At 43.1% G+C, this 17,545-nt stretch overlaps 1 protein-coding gene across 1 annotated transcript; it reads left to right on the forward strand.

The window, feature by feature from the left end:
• The first annotated feature begins 50 nt into the window (after positions 1-50).
• farsa (phenylalanyl-tRNA synthetase alpha subunit) lies at positions 51-12,869 on the forward strand. Its single transcript, XM_004071843.4, has 13 exons — positions 51-234; positions 347-484; positions 2,132-2,230; positions 2,305-2,417; positions 6,212-6,304; positions 6,866-6,994; positions 7,069-7,184; positions 7,259-7,343; positions 7,418-7,517; positions 9,059-9,227; positions 9,310-9,387; positions 10,782-10,896; positions 12,405-12,869. The coding sequence occupies exons 1-13, from the start codon at positions 88-90 to the stop codon at positions 12,508-12,510; spliced, it is 1,488 nt and encodes a 495-aa protein (XP_004071891.1). The 5' UTR covers positions 51-87; the 3' UTR covers positions 12,511-12,869.
• The last annotated feature ends 4,676 nt before the right edge of the window (positions 12,870-17,545 follow it).

Consider the following 17,545-nt stretch of genomic DNA (forward strand, 5'->3'; position numbering starts at 1 on the left):
TGTCGTTTTTTATCCTCCACAAACATTGTACGTTGTCCGGGAGTGCGACGTCATATCCGTTCTCTGTCACGCTCCGGGATTCCCATCATGGCGGACTCCGCATCTGTAGAGGCGCTTCTGCAGCATGTTGAGAAGGCGGACGGCGGCGTGGACAGCCTGGATGTGGCGAGCAGCATCGGAGTAGACCACCAGGTCATCGTCGGAGCCGTGAAGAGTCTTCAGTCGCTTGGAGACGTGAGTTTTCCCCGCTGAGAGTCACCGGAAGTGAGGATATAAGAAGTCGGCGTGTGACTGATGCAATCCGGTTTGAGAGAAGATAAACTTTTCTCTGTTTTGGTTTGTCCAGGTTATCTCAGCCGAACAGCGTTCCTCGAAGCACTGGGAGCTGACCGACGAGGGCACGGAGTTAGCCGAGCAGGGCAGCCATGAAGCCCGGGTCTTTGGCTCCATTCCTCTGGAAGGTCTGCCGCAGAGCGAACTCATGGTGAGAACCCGAGTCTGCTTAGGTAAAGGTGGTTCTTTCTAGGATCCGTTAGAATCTCAAATCTATCTACTTCCTATTTTTTCGCTAATTGTCACCCCGTGCTCCTCAGTTTTCTGGAATAATCAGTTAATCCCGTCGTTTGTATTCTTCTAGCAAAGTCCATCTGCATCTGTTTTTCTCCCTTCCTTCCTGCTCCCATCATCTCTCTTCCCTCTAAATCCTCCTTCGGCATCCAGAAGTCCTGCAGCTTAGATTCTGCAAGCAATAAAAAGAACCAGCGACTATGAAACAGATGCAAATACTGTTTTTCTTCTTCTTCCTGTTCTAAACTATCATAAAAGCTTTCAATTCGGTATGAATTAAGGCAAATAAACTCCTGTTTCAGTCAGATACAAACGGCCGTTCTGCTCACATTCTTATGTAACTTTACCAGTTTAACCCTGAAGAATCCATTGGGTCAGATAAAGCCACTTGGCAGTGTCCCTGTTACTATGGGGTCTGGCGTTGTCCCTGTTAGCGCGGGGTCCCTGTCACAGTGGGGTCTGGCGTTGTCCCCATCACCGTGGGGTCTGGCGTTGTCCCCGTCCCCGTGGGGTCTGGCGTTGTCCCCGTCACCGTGGGGTCTGGCGTTGTCCCAGTCACCGTGGGGTCTGGCGTTGTCCCCGTCCCCGTGGGGTCTGGCGTTGTCCCCGTCCCCGTGGGGTCTGGCGTTGTCCCCGTCACCGTGGGGTCTGGCGTTGTCCCCGTCACCGTGGGGTCTGGCGTTGTCCCCGTCCCCGTGGGGTCTGGCGTTGTCCCCGTCCCCGTGGGGTCTGGCGTTGTCCCCATCACCGTGGGGTCTGGCGTTGTCCCCGTCACCGTGGAGTCTGACGCTATCCCCGTCACCGTGGGGTCTGGCGTTGTCCCCGTCACCGTGGGGTCTGGCGTTGTCCCCGTCACCGTGGGGTCTGGCGTTGTCCCCGTCCCCGTGGGGTCTGGCGTTGTCCCCGTCACCGTGGGGTCTGGCGTTGTCCCCGTCCCCGTGGGGTCTGGCGTTGTCCCCGTCACCGTGGGGTCTGGCGTTGTCCCCGTCACCGTGGAGTCTGACGCTGTCCCCGTCACCGTGGGGTCTGACGCTGTCCCCGTCACCGGGGGGTCTGACGCTGTCCCCGTCCCCGGGGGGTCTGACGCTGACCCCGTCACCGTGGGGTCTGACGCTGACCCCGTCACCGTGGGGTCTGGCGTTGTCCCCGTCCCCGTGGGGTCTGGCGTTGTCCCCGTCCCCGTGGGGTCTGGCGTTGTCCCCGTCCCCGTGGGGTCTGGCGCTGTCCCCGTCCCCGTGGGGTCTGGCGTTGTCCCCGTCCCCGTGGGGTCTGGCGTTGTCCCTGTTACCGTGGACAGTGTACCTGTGACCGGTGGTCTGAGAGCCACACCTGCAGTGTGTTTTTCTGGTGTTACAGCTTGTATTAAATGGGAATAAATGCTGGTTTTTGTATCTGAAGCAGATAAATCATCAACTATTTGAAAATGTTGACTCTTTCGTGTTTACAGCTTCCTGAAAAATTTTGCGTCTTAAGTTTGCAGAAACCTTTCACGTGTTTTTACTGCCTCCCATCAGTCTCTAGAATCCTCTCTCGGGCTTCATCGCTCTGCGTTCGTCTGTTGCAGAAACTGTCCTTTGGGAAGATCGGCTTCAGCAAGGCCATGTCCAACAAGTGGATCCGGGTGGACAAGTCCCACGAGGGGGGGCCCAGGATCTTCCGAAGCGTACGCTCTTCGCCGCCCGACAGTGCGTCCCCACGCGGGTGCAGCTTCTTCATGCGTGTTTGCTTGTGCTTCAGGTGGAGAACATACAGGACCAGGTGAGGGAAAAGCTGCTTCTGGTGCGGAGCGGAGCTCAGCTGGAGGAGAAGGACAAAAACGAGCTGAAGAAGAGGAAGCTGCTCACCGAGGTGTAAGTCATCTCTGAAAGGTTTGCTGCTCCTCAGAGGAGGCGGCTGACTGGACGGGATTGAGTTTTTTTTTCCCGTTATATGAAGCAGCAATCTTTCCAGACAAACTGGAAGCAGGTGTTCTGGTTACAGATTTTCCAGAACACAGTCTTCCAGTTTGTCTGGAAACAGGTGAACACCTGTTTCCAGACAAACTGGAAGCAGGTGTTCTGAACAGACTGGAACACTTGCTCACGCCTGAGATGATTGGCACGTAAGCCCGGGGTCCCCCTATGACTTACTAAGCATAATGAGACGCGTCGTGTCCCGTCTGGCCCTCTCTGTCAGCCCGTGACAATGCGGGGCCTCAGACCGGGGACGCAGAGAAACAGCCGCCCAAAAATGGGGAAAGGTCCAAAGATGTGGACTCGGTCCTAAAGGCAGGATGGAACAAACGCATGAACTTTGCTGCTCATTATCTAAAATACAGTATTGATGAATCAAGTCCTGCAATGAAGCTTATCCCTTGTGCTGTCTTGTGGGGTCTAGATGACCCCACAAGGGGTCCAGATGTCCACTGAACCATTTTTCTTCAATGATTTGTGATCTTCACTGGTTTACATGAAATCCTCTCCACCTTTGTCATGGTAGTGATAACAAGTCATTGTACGGGTGGGGTCATTTTGACCCCACATGGGCTAAAACAATGCTATAAAAAGGATGAGGCTTAAAAAGAAAAAAACAAAGGGATCTTTTTATAGGGATTTGTCTCATGATCCAGATGATTTCATGTCCCCACATTTTCTGCTCTCAATCCTCTCACTCGTAAATTAAAGTGTCATCCGGTCCCGTCACTTTTGCAGGTGGTCCAGAACACCTGCTTCCAGACAAACAGAAAGACAAACACCTGCGTCCAGTCTGTATGGAACACCTGCTTCCAGATAAACTGGAACACCTGCTTCCAGATTGTTTTCCATTTTGTTAGGAAGTAGGTGTTTTGGAACATCTGGTGTGTGAATTTGATTCATGAGAGCCTCAAAAACCTTCTCGATTTGAACATTTTTATTCCTTGGGTCTAATATTTCTAAAAACTCAAAATGCGTCCCTAACAACTGAACTGGTGCCATTTTAAAATCGTTCATATTTTAAACGTCACCCTGATCTTTATTATTAATGTTGTTTTCCTTCTCTTTTGTGCCCTGATTATGTTGACCAAGCAGGAGGCAGCAGCATGGTTCATCGACATTATACTCACACCACCGTGTTTAACTATGGAAGCTTTGTTTGGCTTCCACAGAGCAAAACATTTTAATTTTTTTACAGAAGTTTCTGATCAAAAAGTTATAACTATGAGGACATTTCTGGTTCACACAAAAAAATCACGCTTTTAATATAACTTTCTAATCATACTTTTAGATAGTTAGATGTAGATCAGTTTTTAGGAGAAATCATTGCAAACATCGAGGAAAATATTAGATTTCAATTCTAAAAATGTAGAAATGTTAGGCAGTGACTTTAAAGAATACTGCATCATGTAAATCTGTGTGACCATCACTTACAGGTCAGCGTTTTTTAAGGAAATGCTCATCGATTGAGAGTCAGGATCTGTCAATGGATCATTACGCAAAAATGGAGATGGAATCTAGTCGATGGGAACGTTTGGATTAAGGTGTTAGATCACCAAAGTATTTATGTAAGTTGTGTCGTTCACCAAAATCCTCTTTTCTCCAGAAGCTTTGGCTCGTAAAGCCACCGCTGGTGCAGAAAGCTGATCAAGGGGCCGCTCTCCTCTGGGCCGCTTTGATCCGACTTGTCCGTTGGTTTGAACCCTCTTCACTTCTGGGCTCTTGGCTGGAGTTGGTGGGGAAGAAGCTGTTGACAGGAAGTTCACGTCTGCGTTTGACGCTTTCGTTACGTCTCTGCGTTCGCAGTCAGGGGAGGAGCCACAGCAACAATGGACAGACTGAGATTATATTTATTATTATTATATTTATTATTATCATTATTTATTCTTTAGATCAAAGCTGCAGACATATTGAACACTTTTAGTTTGTAATAATCAGAAATGCTTTGGAGTTTTTTAATTTAATTTTTTTAGAAGATTGATTTTTACTGAGATACAGGAAGGTCTGCAGGTTCAGGAGAAACTTCTCTAGCAGAAGCTTTTTGAGGAATCTATTCCTCACTCGCTATAGGTCCTTCTTGTTTTCTGCAGTGGTGTGGCAAAAGTCTGATCAATTGTTTTGATAAACTTATGAAAGTTTTTAAGCTCTAAACATTACTGATAACAATCCCGTTATCGACTTTTTTCCATTTTGTTTTGTCCTCTGTTTATTCAAAATCAGTTTAATGATCTTATTTTTGAACTAAATGATAGATTAAAGGTCTCATTCTGGTTAAATTAAAGCCGTTTGCCCCTAACAGATGCTTTAAAATAAAAAGGTTATTGAGTTATGAGAAAAATGAAAAAGTTTTTCTGTTGCGTTCGGCTAAGAGGTTATATCAAGCTCTTTTTTTTGTTTTGTTTTGATTTTTAATCTAATGTTTACTACAATGTTCCTTTGTTTATCACAAGCGGTTCCACAACTAATCTATTATTGGTGAAATCCACAAAGTAGGATGTTTTAAGGCTGTAAAACTCCTCACTTTATCCACTTTTCTCAGACAGACACGAACATTTTCACATTTCTTTTTTGTTTAAACTCTCAAAGTATTTTAGTAGAAAAATAAGGATTATAGAATGAAAACAAAGATTTGATCATGATGAACATTAACTGTATGTAGATTTGGTAAACTGAGCACGTTATGTACAGGAAAGCCAGCGGAGGAGGTTGATTGACAGTCGTCTACAGCCAGTGTGCTGTAAGGAAAAAAAAAAGAGACTGCATGCATTGTTCCCTCACAATATTACAGTTCACCTTCTGTAGTCTCGCTGTTTTTTATTTTTTTATTTTTTTTACAGTGCGATTTTGAAGCTTTTATTTTATTTCTTTAGGTTTTGTAGGTTTGAAAAACTAATATTGTTAAATAATTCTTTTAGCTCCTCCCACCCACCTGGAGCTACACTCCACAGCTATTTTCTACAGTTACAGTTGGATGTCGATTACTACTAATAATAATGACAATAATTGTAATTCATTTTATTTCAAGCGCCTTTCAGGTCACCCAAGGTCACTGTATAAGGTTAAAAAACATCAATAAGAAATTAACAGAATAAAACGTAAAGATCAAAATAAAACATCAGTAGACATGATAAAACAGGATAGAAAAACAGCAGACAGTTTAAAGCTTTTGGTGTTTTGATCATTAGTACAACGTTGAGTCAACACGTGTGCACTAGCAGCAAACCGCGAAATATGCTAACATTTATTGCTGTCTTAAGGATTTGCATACCCAACTCTTCCTGTTGGTGGTTTCATTACAAGGTTTTATGAGGATTTTTATCATTAAAGTACTGCAATCAGAGCGAGTCTTCACTTCCGCATTTTAGTCCGGGGAAAAACAAACTGCATCCACTGTTGCCCACTAAAAACACAGAGACCCTACCTAAGCATCCTGATAAATGTTGGCATTTGTGGCACAACTGACACAAATATCACGTCATTTTCTAATAACACGACTTCTTGTGGTACAATATACAAAATAAAATGTCTTGACATCATTTGTTGAAATGCTCCGGTAGAACTCTAAAGTGGCTCATTTCTTCAAAGTCCTATTCAGAAACGGAGCAAACTCTGTTTTTTTTTATTTATTATTTTGATGATTGTAAATGTAAAAACAAAAACTATTCTTTGTCTCCTTGGATTTCTTTCTTCAGAACAGTGAAATCTTATTGGATCACCAGAGGAAGCTCCTTCAGCACCACCCTGACCAAACAGGAGACGGAGCTCACGCCTGAGATGATTGCCACGTAAGCCCAGGGTCCCCCTATGACTTACTAAGCATAATGAGACGCGTCGTGTCCCGTCTGGCCCTCTCTGTCAGCCCGTGACAATGCGGGGCCTCAGACCGGGGACGCAGAGAAACAGCCGCCCAAAAATGGGGAAAGGTCCAAAGATGTGGACTCGGTCCTAAAGGCAGGATGGAACAAACGCATGTCCTACAATGAAGCTTATCCCTTGTGCTGTCTCCCAACGTTACACGTTGGGAGTGGGGTCATCTGGACCCCACAAGACAGTCTGCTGAACCTTTTTTCTTCAATATTTTGTGATTTTCACTGGTTTGAATGAAATCCTCTCCACCTTTATCCATCTTTGTCATGGTAGTTATAACAAGTCAATGTAAGGGTGGGGTCATTTTGACCCCGCAATGCTATAAGACTGATGAGGCTTAAAAAGAAAAGACCCAAAGGGATCTTTCTCTGGGGATTTGTCTAAATTCATGATCCAGATGTTTTCATGTCCCCAAATTTTCTGCTCTCAATCCTCTCACTCGTAGATTAAAGTGTTATCTGGTCCCGTCACTGTTTCAGAGGCAGCTGGAAGGACCGAAAGTTTAAACCCTACAACTTTGAGGCCATGGGCGTGGCTCCAGACTGCGGTCACCTGCACCCGCTGATGAAGGTGCGAACACAGTTCAGGCAGATCTTCCTGGAGATGGGGTGAGCAGCTGGCTGGGAGGGGAATAACAAAAGATCAATAGAAGCCCACGACTCAAACTCTCTTCTGTCCACAGTTTTAGTGAGATGCCCACAAATAACTTCATAGAAAGCTCCTTCTGGAACTTCGACTCCCTCTTCCAGCCGCAGCAGCACCCCGCCCGGGACCAGCACGACACCTTCTTCCTGTCAGGTGATTCTGTGCACCACACGGGCCCCCGCCCTCTCGTTTCTACCAGGTCAGTCACCGTCGTTATCGTTTCTCAGACCCAGCACTTGCCCACGAGTTCCCTCAGGACTACCTGGAGAGGGTGAAGACGGTCCACTCAGAGGGGGGCTACGGGTCTCAAGGGTGAGGCGGCTCCTCGAGTCCGCTCCGTTTCAGCTGCCCAGTCACAGGCGCCTCACGCTTCTGTCGCCTTCCAGGTACAAATATGACTGGAAGATGGAAGAGGCTCAGAAGAACATCCTCCGCACTCACACTACAGCGGTCAGCGCACGCATGCTCTATAAGCTGGCACAGCAGGTATGACCACGGAATCCCATCCGCACGCCGTTTCAGACCCACGAAAAACCTCGCTCCCTTTGAAAGCCATGACAGTTGAAAAGCATGAGTTTGATTTTAAAAAGAAAAGAAAAAAAATAATTCTTCAAATTAAAAGACTTAAATCACTGACTGTTTATAAGAACTGTAGTGACCACTCCCCCCTGGCGTTCCAATCAGGAAGTGGCTCCAAAAAGCCCAAACCCCACAGATGTCTATAGAGAAAAAAACAGCTGTTTTTCAGTCATTCTATAAAAAATCTTTTTTTTTTTCAAATTTGTTTTTGCTTTCAATTTTTCTTTTCATTGAAAATTTTTATTTTTGCTTTCCAAAAACTTTCTCAACTATTTTTATTTTTGCTTTCATCATTTTTTTTTTCTCAATCAACAGGCTGTTTGACGGCAGCTTTGTCACCCTAAACTGAAATGTATGTGAGCAAATTCAAAGATGCTCACATACAAAATCAAAGCGAGATGAGACGCATCGCATGTGAAAACATTTGTTTTGCAGAAGCAAAATTTGAAAAAAAAGTTTTTGAAACCAAAAACAAAAAAATTAAAGCAAAAAAACAGAATGGAAGGCAAAACAATTTTCAATGCAAAAAAGATTTTTGAAGCAGAATTAATAATTTTGAAAGTAAAAATATAAAATATGAAAGCAAATATATAATTTTTTTCATTTAAAGCTTAGAACGTTTTGTGGTGGCGTAAATGTCACTCTAACACTTTTCTTCATAGCATTTTGTTTACTGACTCACCAATGGGAAGGAGGACAAAAATCTGCCGTTGCAGCTCTTCAAATATCAAAAAATGTCCTTGATTTAGTTTCTGGAAATTAGAAACTATGAAAGAATTTCATATTCATGTAAGGAAATCTAAACCTCAAAAGAACAATCCTGTAAAAAAAAAAAAACACAAGCTTCAGAGCTGAAGCTCAGAGGTTCGAACGCGGTGGAAGTTCTAATTAGTTGTATTTGTGACCGCAGCTTTAGCGAGCGCCATGAGAATTATCCAATCACCTTTATTTACAGAGCACGTTTCCCAAACAGTTTCCAAAGTGCTGTACAGTGACTAAAATTAAATAAAAATTATTAAACAAAATAAAAGCAAGTAAAATGCAACAATAAAACGAATACAAATAAGATAAAAACAGAGAGCACCACACAACTAACGCGGCGTTCAAAGCCAGAGAGTAAAAATGTGTTTTAAAACACTCCACAGAGGACGCCGTTCTGACATGAGGAGGCGGAGCGTTCTACAGCTTAGGGTTGACAACACAGAACGCTCTGTCTCCTCTAGTTTCATCGTCGTCATGGGCTCCACAAGCTGGAGCTGACCTCTGACCTCATTAAAAACAAAATATAACAGGAAGCCAGGGCAAGGCCCCAAGAACGGGTCTGGTGTGCTCACAGGTTTTGGTTGCTTTTTAAAGTCGTGCAGCTGAGTTCTGGACTAACTGCAACCGGGGAAGTGGCTTGTGGGAAATCCCACTGTAAGGTGAATTGTAATCCCGCTCTTCCCCAGGAGAAGTTCACTCCCGTCAAGTATTTCTCCATCGATCGGGTCTTCAGGAACGAGACCTTGGACGCCACCCATCTGGCAGAGTTTCACCAGATCGAGGGGGTGGTGGCCGACTACGGCCTGACGCTGGGGGACCTCATGGGCGTCCTGCACCAGTTCTTCACCAAACTAGGTCTGATTCCAAGCATGGAATGGGGGGGGGGGATCACCGGATACGGGTCTGAGACTCGCCAAACTCCGCTTTCTCTTTTCAGGAATCACTAAACTGCGCTTCAAACCTGCATATAATCCGTACACGGAGCCCAGCATGGAGGTGTTCAGCTACCATGAAGGTGAGGGGGGAGGGAGGGTTCTGTCCATTATTGGATTTCAGAAACATTTATTCATCTAGAACTATGGGATCGATTGAATTGCTTTTTCCACACGATTTGTTTAAATTTGCAAACTTTTCTATCTGAAACTTGATTACAAAAAAATGACTTTTGCATAACTTCCTGTTTAAACTGACCCAAAGTAAAACATTCAGCAGTAAAACAGTGAATTCAGGAATTAAACTGCTTCCTTTTCCAAATCATTTAAAGAACCACTCCGATGAAAATAGTGTTTTTTAACATGTTTATTTAAATCATTGACGATCAAGAGCGAATGACAAACTCCGCGCCCCCCTCTGGAATCTGGATCAGAACTGTACAGCTGGATAGCTCTGATAAATCGATACAAATATCGCCAAATCAATTTTATTTATTTTTTCCAACACCTCTGTCTAATTAATTTTTGTTGGTTGGGGGTGTGAGGGGCTGGAAGTTAGTGGGACAGCCTGTACACAAATACTAATGGTCCCGCCCACAAATCAGAGGAAAATTTTAAAGAACTGCTGCTCTGCAGAAACTATGTCCTACAAAACAACTGCTTTTTGGGCTAAAAACAGCATTATCATAATTATAAGGCCACTATGAACGTTTTGAAAATAGATCAATAGAGGATCAACATGAAACTTTAAAAAAGTGTTGAAGAAAACAATTTAATGGATTAAAAAATGTGAAATTATTAAATGGATTTTTATTTAATGCTCACCTCGAAAAAAGAGTGAAACTTTTGTGATTAAAGCTGAATTAAGTTTTTCTTTTGATGCATCAAAAATGCTCCTTGTATTAAAAAAGTTTTCCTACAAAAGAATATTTACTTCGGCATGAAATTGTTCAAAAACGATCAATTTGATTAAATTACAGCTTTATTCTTTGAAAATCACTGAACGTTTTTAATTTTGTGGCATATTTTACCAGTTAAATAGTAAAAAAAAATAATATAATATGAGAGAAGAAATAACTTCCACAGGAAATCTCGCTGGAAAAACAATTAGAGATGAGTTTTCCTTTCGCTGTTCCTGCTTTTCATATTTTTTGTGTAGAAACGTGCTGCCTCTTGGAAAAGAGGGTTCTAATCTCGATGGGACTTTCCTGGTTAAATAAAATAATAAAAGCTTATTTACAGATCTGCATATGTGAAACCAAATGATCTTTTAGCTTAATGTGAACGGAATACCTTTTGTTTTCACTGTAAAGTATGAAAACTCATTGAGATGTGAGGATTCTGAGGAGCAGTTTTCGTTACCGTGGAGACGGCTCCGCTCGCCGTTTTGTGCCCGGAACGAGCTGGTTCTGGCTCCTCCTGCTGCCGTGTCCTGTCCTGCGGCTTTCATCCAAACGGCGCCTCTCTGCACACGCAGGACTGAAGAAGTGGGTGGAGGTGGGAAACTCTGGCGTCTTCAGACCGGAGATGCTGCTGCCCATGGGGCTGCCGGAGGACGTGTCGGTCATCGCTTGGGGCTTGTCTCTGGAGAGGTGAGCCCAGTTTCCCGCTTGGTGGGAACCTTCAGAGCCTGATCCAGAACCCAAGCTTTGTATCCTGAAGAGGATCACTGCAGTCTCTGAGGGTTTAAACTCTTTGTTTACGGCTGCAGGTGGAATAATCATTCAGACTTCATCCAGCCGACTGCAGTTATTATTTTGGACTGCAGGAATCCTCCAGTGAAGCACTCCGGGCCTGACCCGGCGCACAGATTAAAGCAGGAAAGCCTTAAACGGCATTAAACGCTGCAGGGTTACGTTTACTGTCATCCTTCTAGGGAACAGATGCAGCAGAAATGAATGAGTCACTGTCCTCACATCACGAGTGAGCATGAAAGTTAAAAAAATAACAATTTAACACAGAATTTTTTTAGTTTTTTAGTTCATTTCAAACATAAAAACAACAGATAAAGAACTTCAGACTGAGAACAATCGCATTTCTTTCAGACATTCAGTCTTTTTTAGTTTTGGAAGGAAAAAAAAACGACATTTGACAGAAATGAAGAAAAATATGTTTGAAAAGGAGATGAGCAGAAGCTGTGGCTTCTTTAAGCCTCATTCAGACCCATTTAACTGACCGTGTGTGTTTTATACATTAGAATCATCACGAGGCTCAGACTAGAGTAAATTCTCACATTTAACCCTTGTGCTATCTTCTGGGGTCCAGATGACCCCACCCTTACATTGATGTGGATAAAGGTGGAGAGGATTTCATGTAATCCATGGACACCATGGAAGATCATAAATCATTAAAGAACAAAGGTTCAGCGCACTGTCTAGTGGGGTCCAGATGACCCCACTCCCAACGTTAACATTGGGAGTGGGGTCATCTGGACCCCACTAGATAGTCAAGGACTAATCAGTTTTTGTATCACCAGTCCATATGAATTTAAGTCCTTCTGATGTTTTATATTTATCTTTTTTTTTTAATGATAAACAATTTGGGGCCCAGAACTGAACCTTGCGGTGTCCCGCATACATCCTGCATTCTGTCTGGTGCTCTCCAATTTGCACAAAGTGGTTTTGTTTTTCTGCATAGCTTTTTATCCACTGAAGCAGCAATCCTCTGGTTTAAGAGTTGAGCTTTTATGCGCCTTTTAATTGCACGATAAATCAAGTACAAATGTAATTATGCAGGAAGTAAAGGAAATTAGTGAAATTAAAAAAGGAAACCTCAAAAAAAACAAAAAAAAAGTAGCAGTTAAGCTTCTGGTTTTAGGATGTAGAGTAATTTGTATTCTAAATAAGGCAAATCAAAAGAAAGCATAAAAGATCCTTTTTACAAAATAGTGTCACAGGTAAAGAGAATAAAAGTATTTTTTTTGCTCCCACAGAATTGTAGGTTAGGTTTCATGAAAAATAAAGTTTGTGGTTCGTTTGACCTGCTCTGAGCACAGAGGAATGATGGGAAATGAGAGCCTTCCTCTGTTCCAGAACCTCAGCTGTTCTGTGATGCGGGTTTCCTGTGGTTTTTCATTTCGCCCTTCTCCTCTGACCCGCAGACCCACCATGATCAAATACGGCATCAACAACATCCGAGAGCTGGTGGGACACAAGGTCAACTTGCAGATGGTCTACGACAGCCCTATATGCCGGCTGGACTCTTAAGCCCCGCCCACCTGCTGCATCATTTCCACCCCCCCGGACCTGTTTTTCACCTGAGGTGCTCCGTCCTCCAGCTGATGGAGGGTTTGTCCGCAGAAACCCGAAGGCAGCATCTGCCTGAACTTTGTTACAGCCCTCGTCCTGCAGACGATCTCGGATGGAAGGAAATAAAGAAGCTTTTTTTGTAGCTTTAACCTCCGACTTTTCTTTTTTCACTGCAATTGTTTTACGAAAATACTGTTTTAGATTATTGAGGCTAATTCTGGCCTTTTTGGAGGAGTATCCATGACAACAGCAAAGGTCTATGCAAGCTTTTGAAAGCTTAAATCTTGTTCAGATTAAAACCTTCAATGGAAAAAAAACTGTGAAGCTGAGTCATAATTCTGGACTTTATGCTGCAAAAAGAATTTCACACAGAGGATTTTATTTTCCAGTTTACCTTCTGATGGTTCCCAGCTCATTTCTAACTTAAGTTATTTATTAACCGGATATTTGGGACATTTCCTACACCGTTTTCCAATTTTAAAATCTGCCGTTTTGGTGTCTTAAAAAAAGGATGAACTAATTTTTTACAGCAGTTCATGAAAAAAAACCTTCATTTTTTCCTTTTTTTCTGGCAGCTGCTCAGTAAGTCTGTTCAGTCTGCGACGGACAAAGAGGAGATTCCAGGAAGGCGGGATTAAAGCTGACCTTTCTGCTGCCTTTTTCCATTTAGATGTTTGTCTCCAACATCAAAACCGTGAATGAGCTTGTTTGAAAGATTAAATCAATTAATTTAAAGGAGCATTTTCCTCCTCTGCCTGAAGGCATCAAACTCCAGGCCTCATTTGGATCCATGTTTGACACTAAAAAGGGTCTCCTCATGAAGCTCAGATAAATAAAAAACACATGCATGAACTTCTTCACACCTTCTCTTCTGTCATTATTTGGAAATGAACTTGTATCGAGCTCCACACAAAAATAGAAAATAAAATTTTATTTAAAATCCAGGCTAACCCTTGTGCTATCCTAGGCACGTTAACGTTGGGAGTTGGGTCATCTAGACCCACAAGACAGTGCGCTGAACCTTTTTTCTTCAATGATTTGTGAACTTCACTGGTGTCCATGGATTACATGAAATCTTTCCACCTTTATCCACCTTTGTCATAGTAGGGAGAACACGTCAATGCAAGGGTGGGGTCATTTGGACCCCATAGGATAGCACAAGGGTTAAACTAGATTTAAAAGAGAACTTCATTTACAAAAAACAAAAGTTTTATTTTTAAAATCCATTTTTCATTGGTTCAAAAATTAGATTTTAACTTTTTTCTTTTCTTTTTATAATATAAATTATTAAAGCTTTAGTTTTGTGTGGAAAACATTTGTTTAAAAAAATATTGTGTTTAAAAATGTGACCATTTAAAGAACCCAATGGTTTTTAACCCTTTATCAACCCCAGTAAAAATATCAATGTTTACATGTGTGCAGAATATGGACTGTAAACCCCAAGATCAAAATGGGAAACACCTCCGAAGGTGGTAGAGAATGAGAGGGCAAAGATCCTGTGGGACTTCCACATCCAGACTGATAGGATGGTAATGGCGAACCAACCAGACATTGTAGTGCTGGATAAAGAACAGAGGAAAGCCGTTGTGGTGGATGTGGCAGTGCCAAGCGATGGGAACATCAGGAAGAAGGAACATGAGAAACTGGAGAAATACCAGGGACTCAGAGAAGAACTGGAGAAAGCATGGAAAGTGAAGGTGACAGTGGTGCCTGTGGTAATTGGAGCACTCGGGGCAGTAACCCCCAAGCTGGAGGAGTGGCTACAACAGATACCTGGAAAGACTTCAGACCTCTCAGTCCAGAAATGCGCAGTGCTAGGAACAGCTAAGATACTGCAGGACCCTCAAGCTCCCAGGCCTCTGGTAGAGGACCCGAGCTTGGAGGAGAAACCACCCGCAGAGGGTGAGAGGGGCGTTTTTATATATATATATATATATATATATATATATATATATATATATATATATATATATATATATATATATATATATATTGCTTATTGTTTTAGAGTAATAAACACAACAATTTTGGAAAAATATGTTTTAAAATTGTGCTCGACCGTTTTAATCAGGAAGTTGCAGAACTAGAATGACCTTTTAACATTTAATTTTTCTTTTTCAGCAACAGCATCTGTCAGGCGAAGCAGGAAAAGTCGATATAGTAATTTCACTCTTTTAAATGTAAACATAAAAAAACTGCATCTGTTGACGAATTCTACATGAACATTTTTAAGGTTAAAAATCAGCAAAAAAACATGAATTCAATTAGCCTCAAACAGAATGACAAAATACAGTACATATATGGCAACATTTAAATGGAAAAGCAACTTGATGCTTCTGTCATTTTAAACGTCCCCCTCCGATCATCTTAAGATCCATTTTCAAAGCACTCCCATTGTTTTTTAAAATGATAACTATGTTGGTTTTTAGCATCAATCTAAAAATGTCGTTTTCTAGGACATAGTTTCTACAGAGCGGCGGGAGTTCAGTTGAAATTTACCTCTGAGTTCTTCATGGGGAACAGCCCCCTTCCTGTCACCCGTAACTGAGAGCTCTCTGTTTATATGCTCTCCCTATACCGCACAGCCCCTCACACCCTCAAGCTAACATTAGCAGTGCAGCAAAAATGGCGAGCAACATTGGAGCGATCCAGCCGCACAGTTCTGATCCAGATTCTAGCTCGGACGAGGAAAACAAAGACGTTCACGGATCTATTTTTCTGCAGGTGGAGGCATCAGAATGGAGCAGAGAGTTTGTGTCCCGCCCAGCGTATTTTCTACGTCACAAATACGATGTTTTTCAATCCGCTTTTTTACCTTCTGCTCCTGATTCACAACAAATTGTATAAAAAAAATTCTCAGAAAAGCAATTTTTAAAATGAATTTTCTTAACATACATCAGAAAAATGCCCCAAGAATCTGTTAAAAACACCAAAAAACACAATTTTCAGCAGAGTGAGTGAGTAAAAAAAAGTCTAAAATGTATTTTTTGTTTCCAAAAGTGACTGAACTCTTCTTGTGACCTGATGACCCACAGATGAAGTGAAAATAATCTGCCGTCTCCCAGCATCTGAGGTGTTTTTGGAGCAATGACCTGAGCCGAGCGGTGATGAAGGCTGCAGGATTAAGGTGTCTTGTCTTGTGCGTGAGCATGTTGAATAGCAGGAACCACGTTAAGTCTTTCCCTAGATCTAATCCATCTGAAAATAACCTTGGAGAACCGTGTGAGGGGGACGCCTCTGTGGCAGGGCTGGAGCCGCAACGGAAACTCTTTTTTTTTTTTTTTCCCCACAGCTTGAGCTCCAAGTAATAAATTCCTAGAAGTGAAAACAACTTTTGCAGCTAAGTCGTTCCTAATGCAGAGTGACTCCTGACTTTACTACTAATCTCGTCACTTAAATGGATTAGAGTGGCACAACAGGTGGACAATCTCCTAATCGAACAGTGCCAGGGTAAACAAGAGTCATATTTTGTTGAATAAAAACTAGGAAAGAGACGTTTCCTTTTATTAAACCCACAGCAACATAATGTGAAGCAGTCTGGCTCAGCAGATCCGCTATTTCTTTAGTAGTTCTTCTCAGGTTTGACCTTTCTGTGAAACGGAGAGCCTCTTGGAATAATGCGGACAAATCCTGGCAGATGAGTCGCAGCAAAGAGGGAAATCCCAGCTGGGGGGGTCAGAGTCAGAACTCCCTGGGGATGCTGACCTCCTTGCTTATGCCTGGGCTCCCCGACAGCATCTGGGGGTTGTGGTTCCCTTGAGAGTGTGGGAAGAAGGTGGGGATGTAGGGGATGGCGGCCAGCAGCAGCGGGCTGGTCTGAGGGCTCTCGTCTGGAGACAGAGGGATGACCACGTCGTCCTGGTCCCACACGTGGAAGGCGTTGTGGGCGAAGGGGTGCACAGAGGGGGGGTGGCCGAAGCGCATCAGCTGAGGGTTGTCGTCCACGTTCTTCTCCTCGTCGCCTGTCGGACCCAGCAAGCACTCTGAAGAAAGCAGACGGTTGAACAGGATAAAGCAGACTTTTCCTGCTGCGCTGGTGGCAGAAACCCGGGACTCAACAAACCTGCAATGTCAATGGCCAGATCTTTGATCAGGTGTCCGACGATGGCGTAGGCAACTCCAACGACCACCAGTGCGGCCATGATCAGGTAGAGCACTCCTTTGGGTAAGGGGATGAGCTCCTTCACCTGGGGCTTGTACTGCTTGTACAGGGGGTCCTCCGTGGATGCCGGGTACCCATGAGTGGAGTTCACGCCAGTGAAGTTAAAAGCATTCATGGCTTCTTCCTCCTAACTTATGACTGCAGCATGCTTCCAGTGTGAGTGTGAAGGTCTTTACGGAGATCCAATACACAAAAACAGGAGAGAAATGAATCATTTTCTTACAACATCATATTTTAAAATACACTATATTTTCTGTTTTTAGCATTTATACGTATACTAGTGGATGGATGTATCTTTAATACAATAGGCAAGTATTTTCTCCCAATTTTTTCACCATGTATTAATTACTTGTCACTACTAACATAAAATCAGAGGAACATGAACCATAGTCCTTTCATTTTGCAAAACTGTGGCTTTAAAAGAGCTTCTAAACTTTGTGTATTAGTCTGTAATCACATAAACAATAACATTAGTTTACATAATGCCACATGTGAGACCATTTATTTATAAAATATTCAAATGACATATGAAGATATATTATTCAATAGTCTGTCTTACCTATAAAAATAAAATTGTAATCTATATATATTTTATGAAAAAAATAATGTTGTTGTTCTTGTTTACCTTTTTCTTTTAAATTCCAAATATGTGGATCTATTTTCTCCGGCGGACGCTCACACTAGCTCCCACAGGTTCAGGTCACAGGTTCCGCTGCTCCGTCCTCCAGCGCCAGCGACGGAATGAGGTGCGCGCGCTCGCTCTGCACTTGTGAGCTCGCGGCTCCTCCCGCGTGGCCAAGCCGCTCGTCGTGTGGTGACGCAGCTGCCTCG

This window comes from Oryzias latipes, chromosome 8 (assembly GCF_002234675.1).
Source record: "Oryzias latipes chromosome 8, ASM223467v1".
NCBI classification, from domain to species: domain Eukaryota; kingdom Metazoa; phylum Chordata; class Actinopteri; order Beloniformes; family Adrianichthyidae; genus Oryzias; species Oryzias latipes.

What these genes read in the sequence shown, in the direction of transcription:
- farsa (XM_004071843.4), top strand. Translation starts at nt 88, where the DNA reads ATGGCGGACTCCGCATCTGTAGAGGCGCTTCTGCAGCATGTTGAGAAG. An exon ending in GTCTTCAGTCGCTTGGAGAC is followed by an intron (nt 235 to 346) that starts GTGAGTTTTCCC and finishes TGGTTTGTCCAG; the next exon opens with GTTATCTCAGCCGAACAGCG. An exon ending in GGTGTTCAGCTACCATGAAG is followed by an intron (nt 9,388 to 10,781) that starts GTGAGGGGGGAG and finishes CTGCACACGCAG; the next exon opens with GACTGAAGAAGTGGGTGGAG.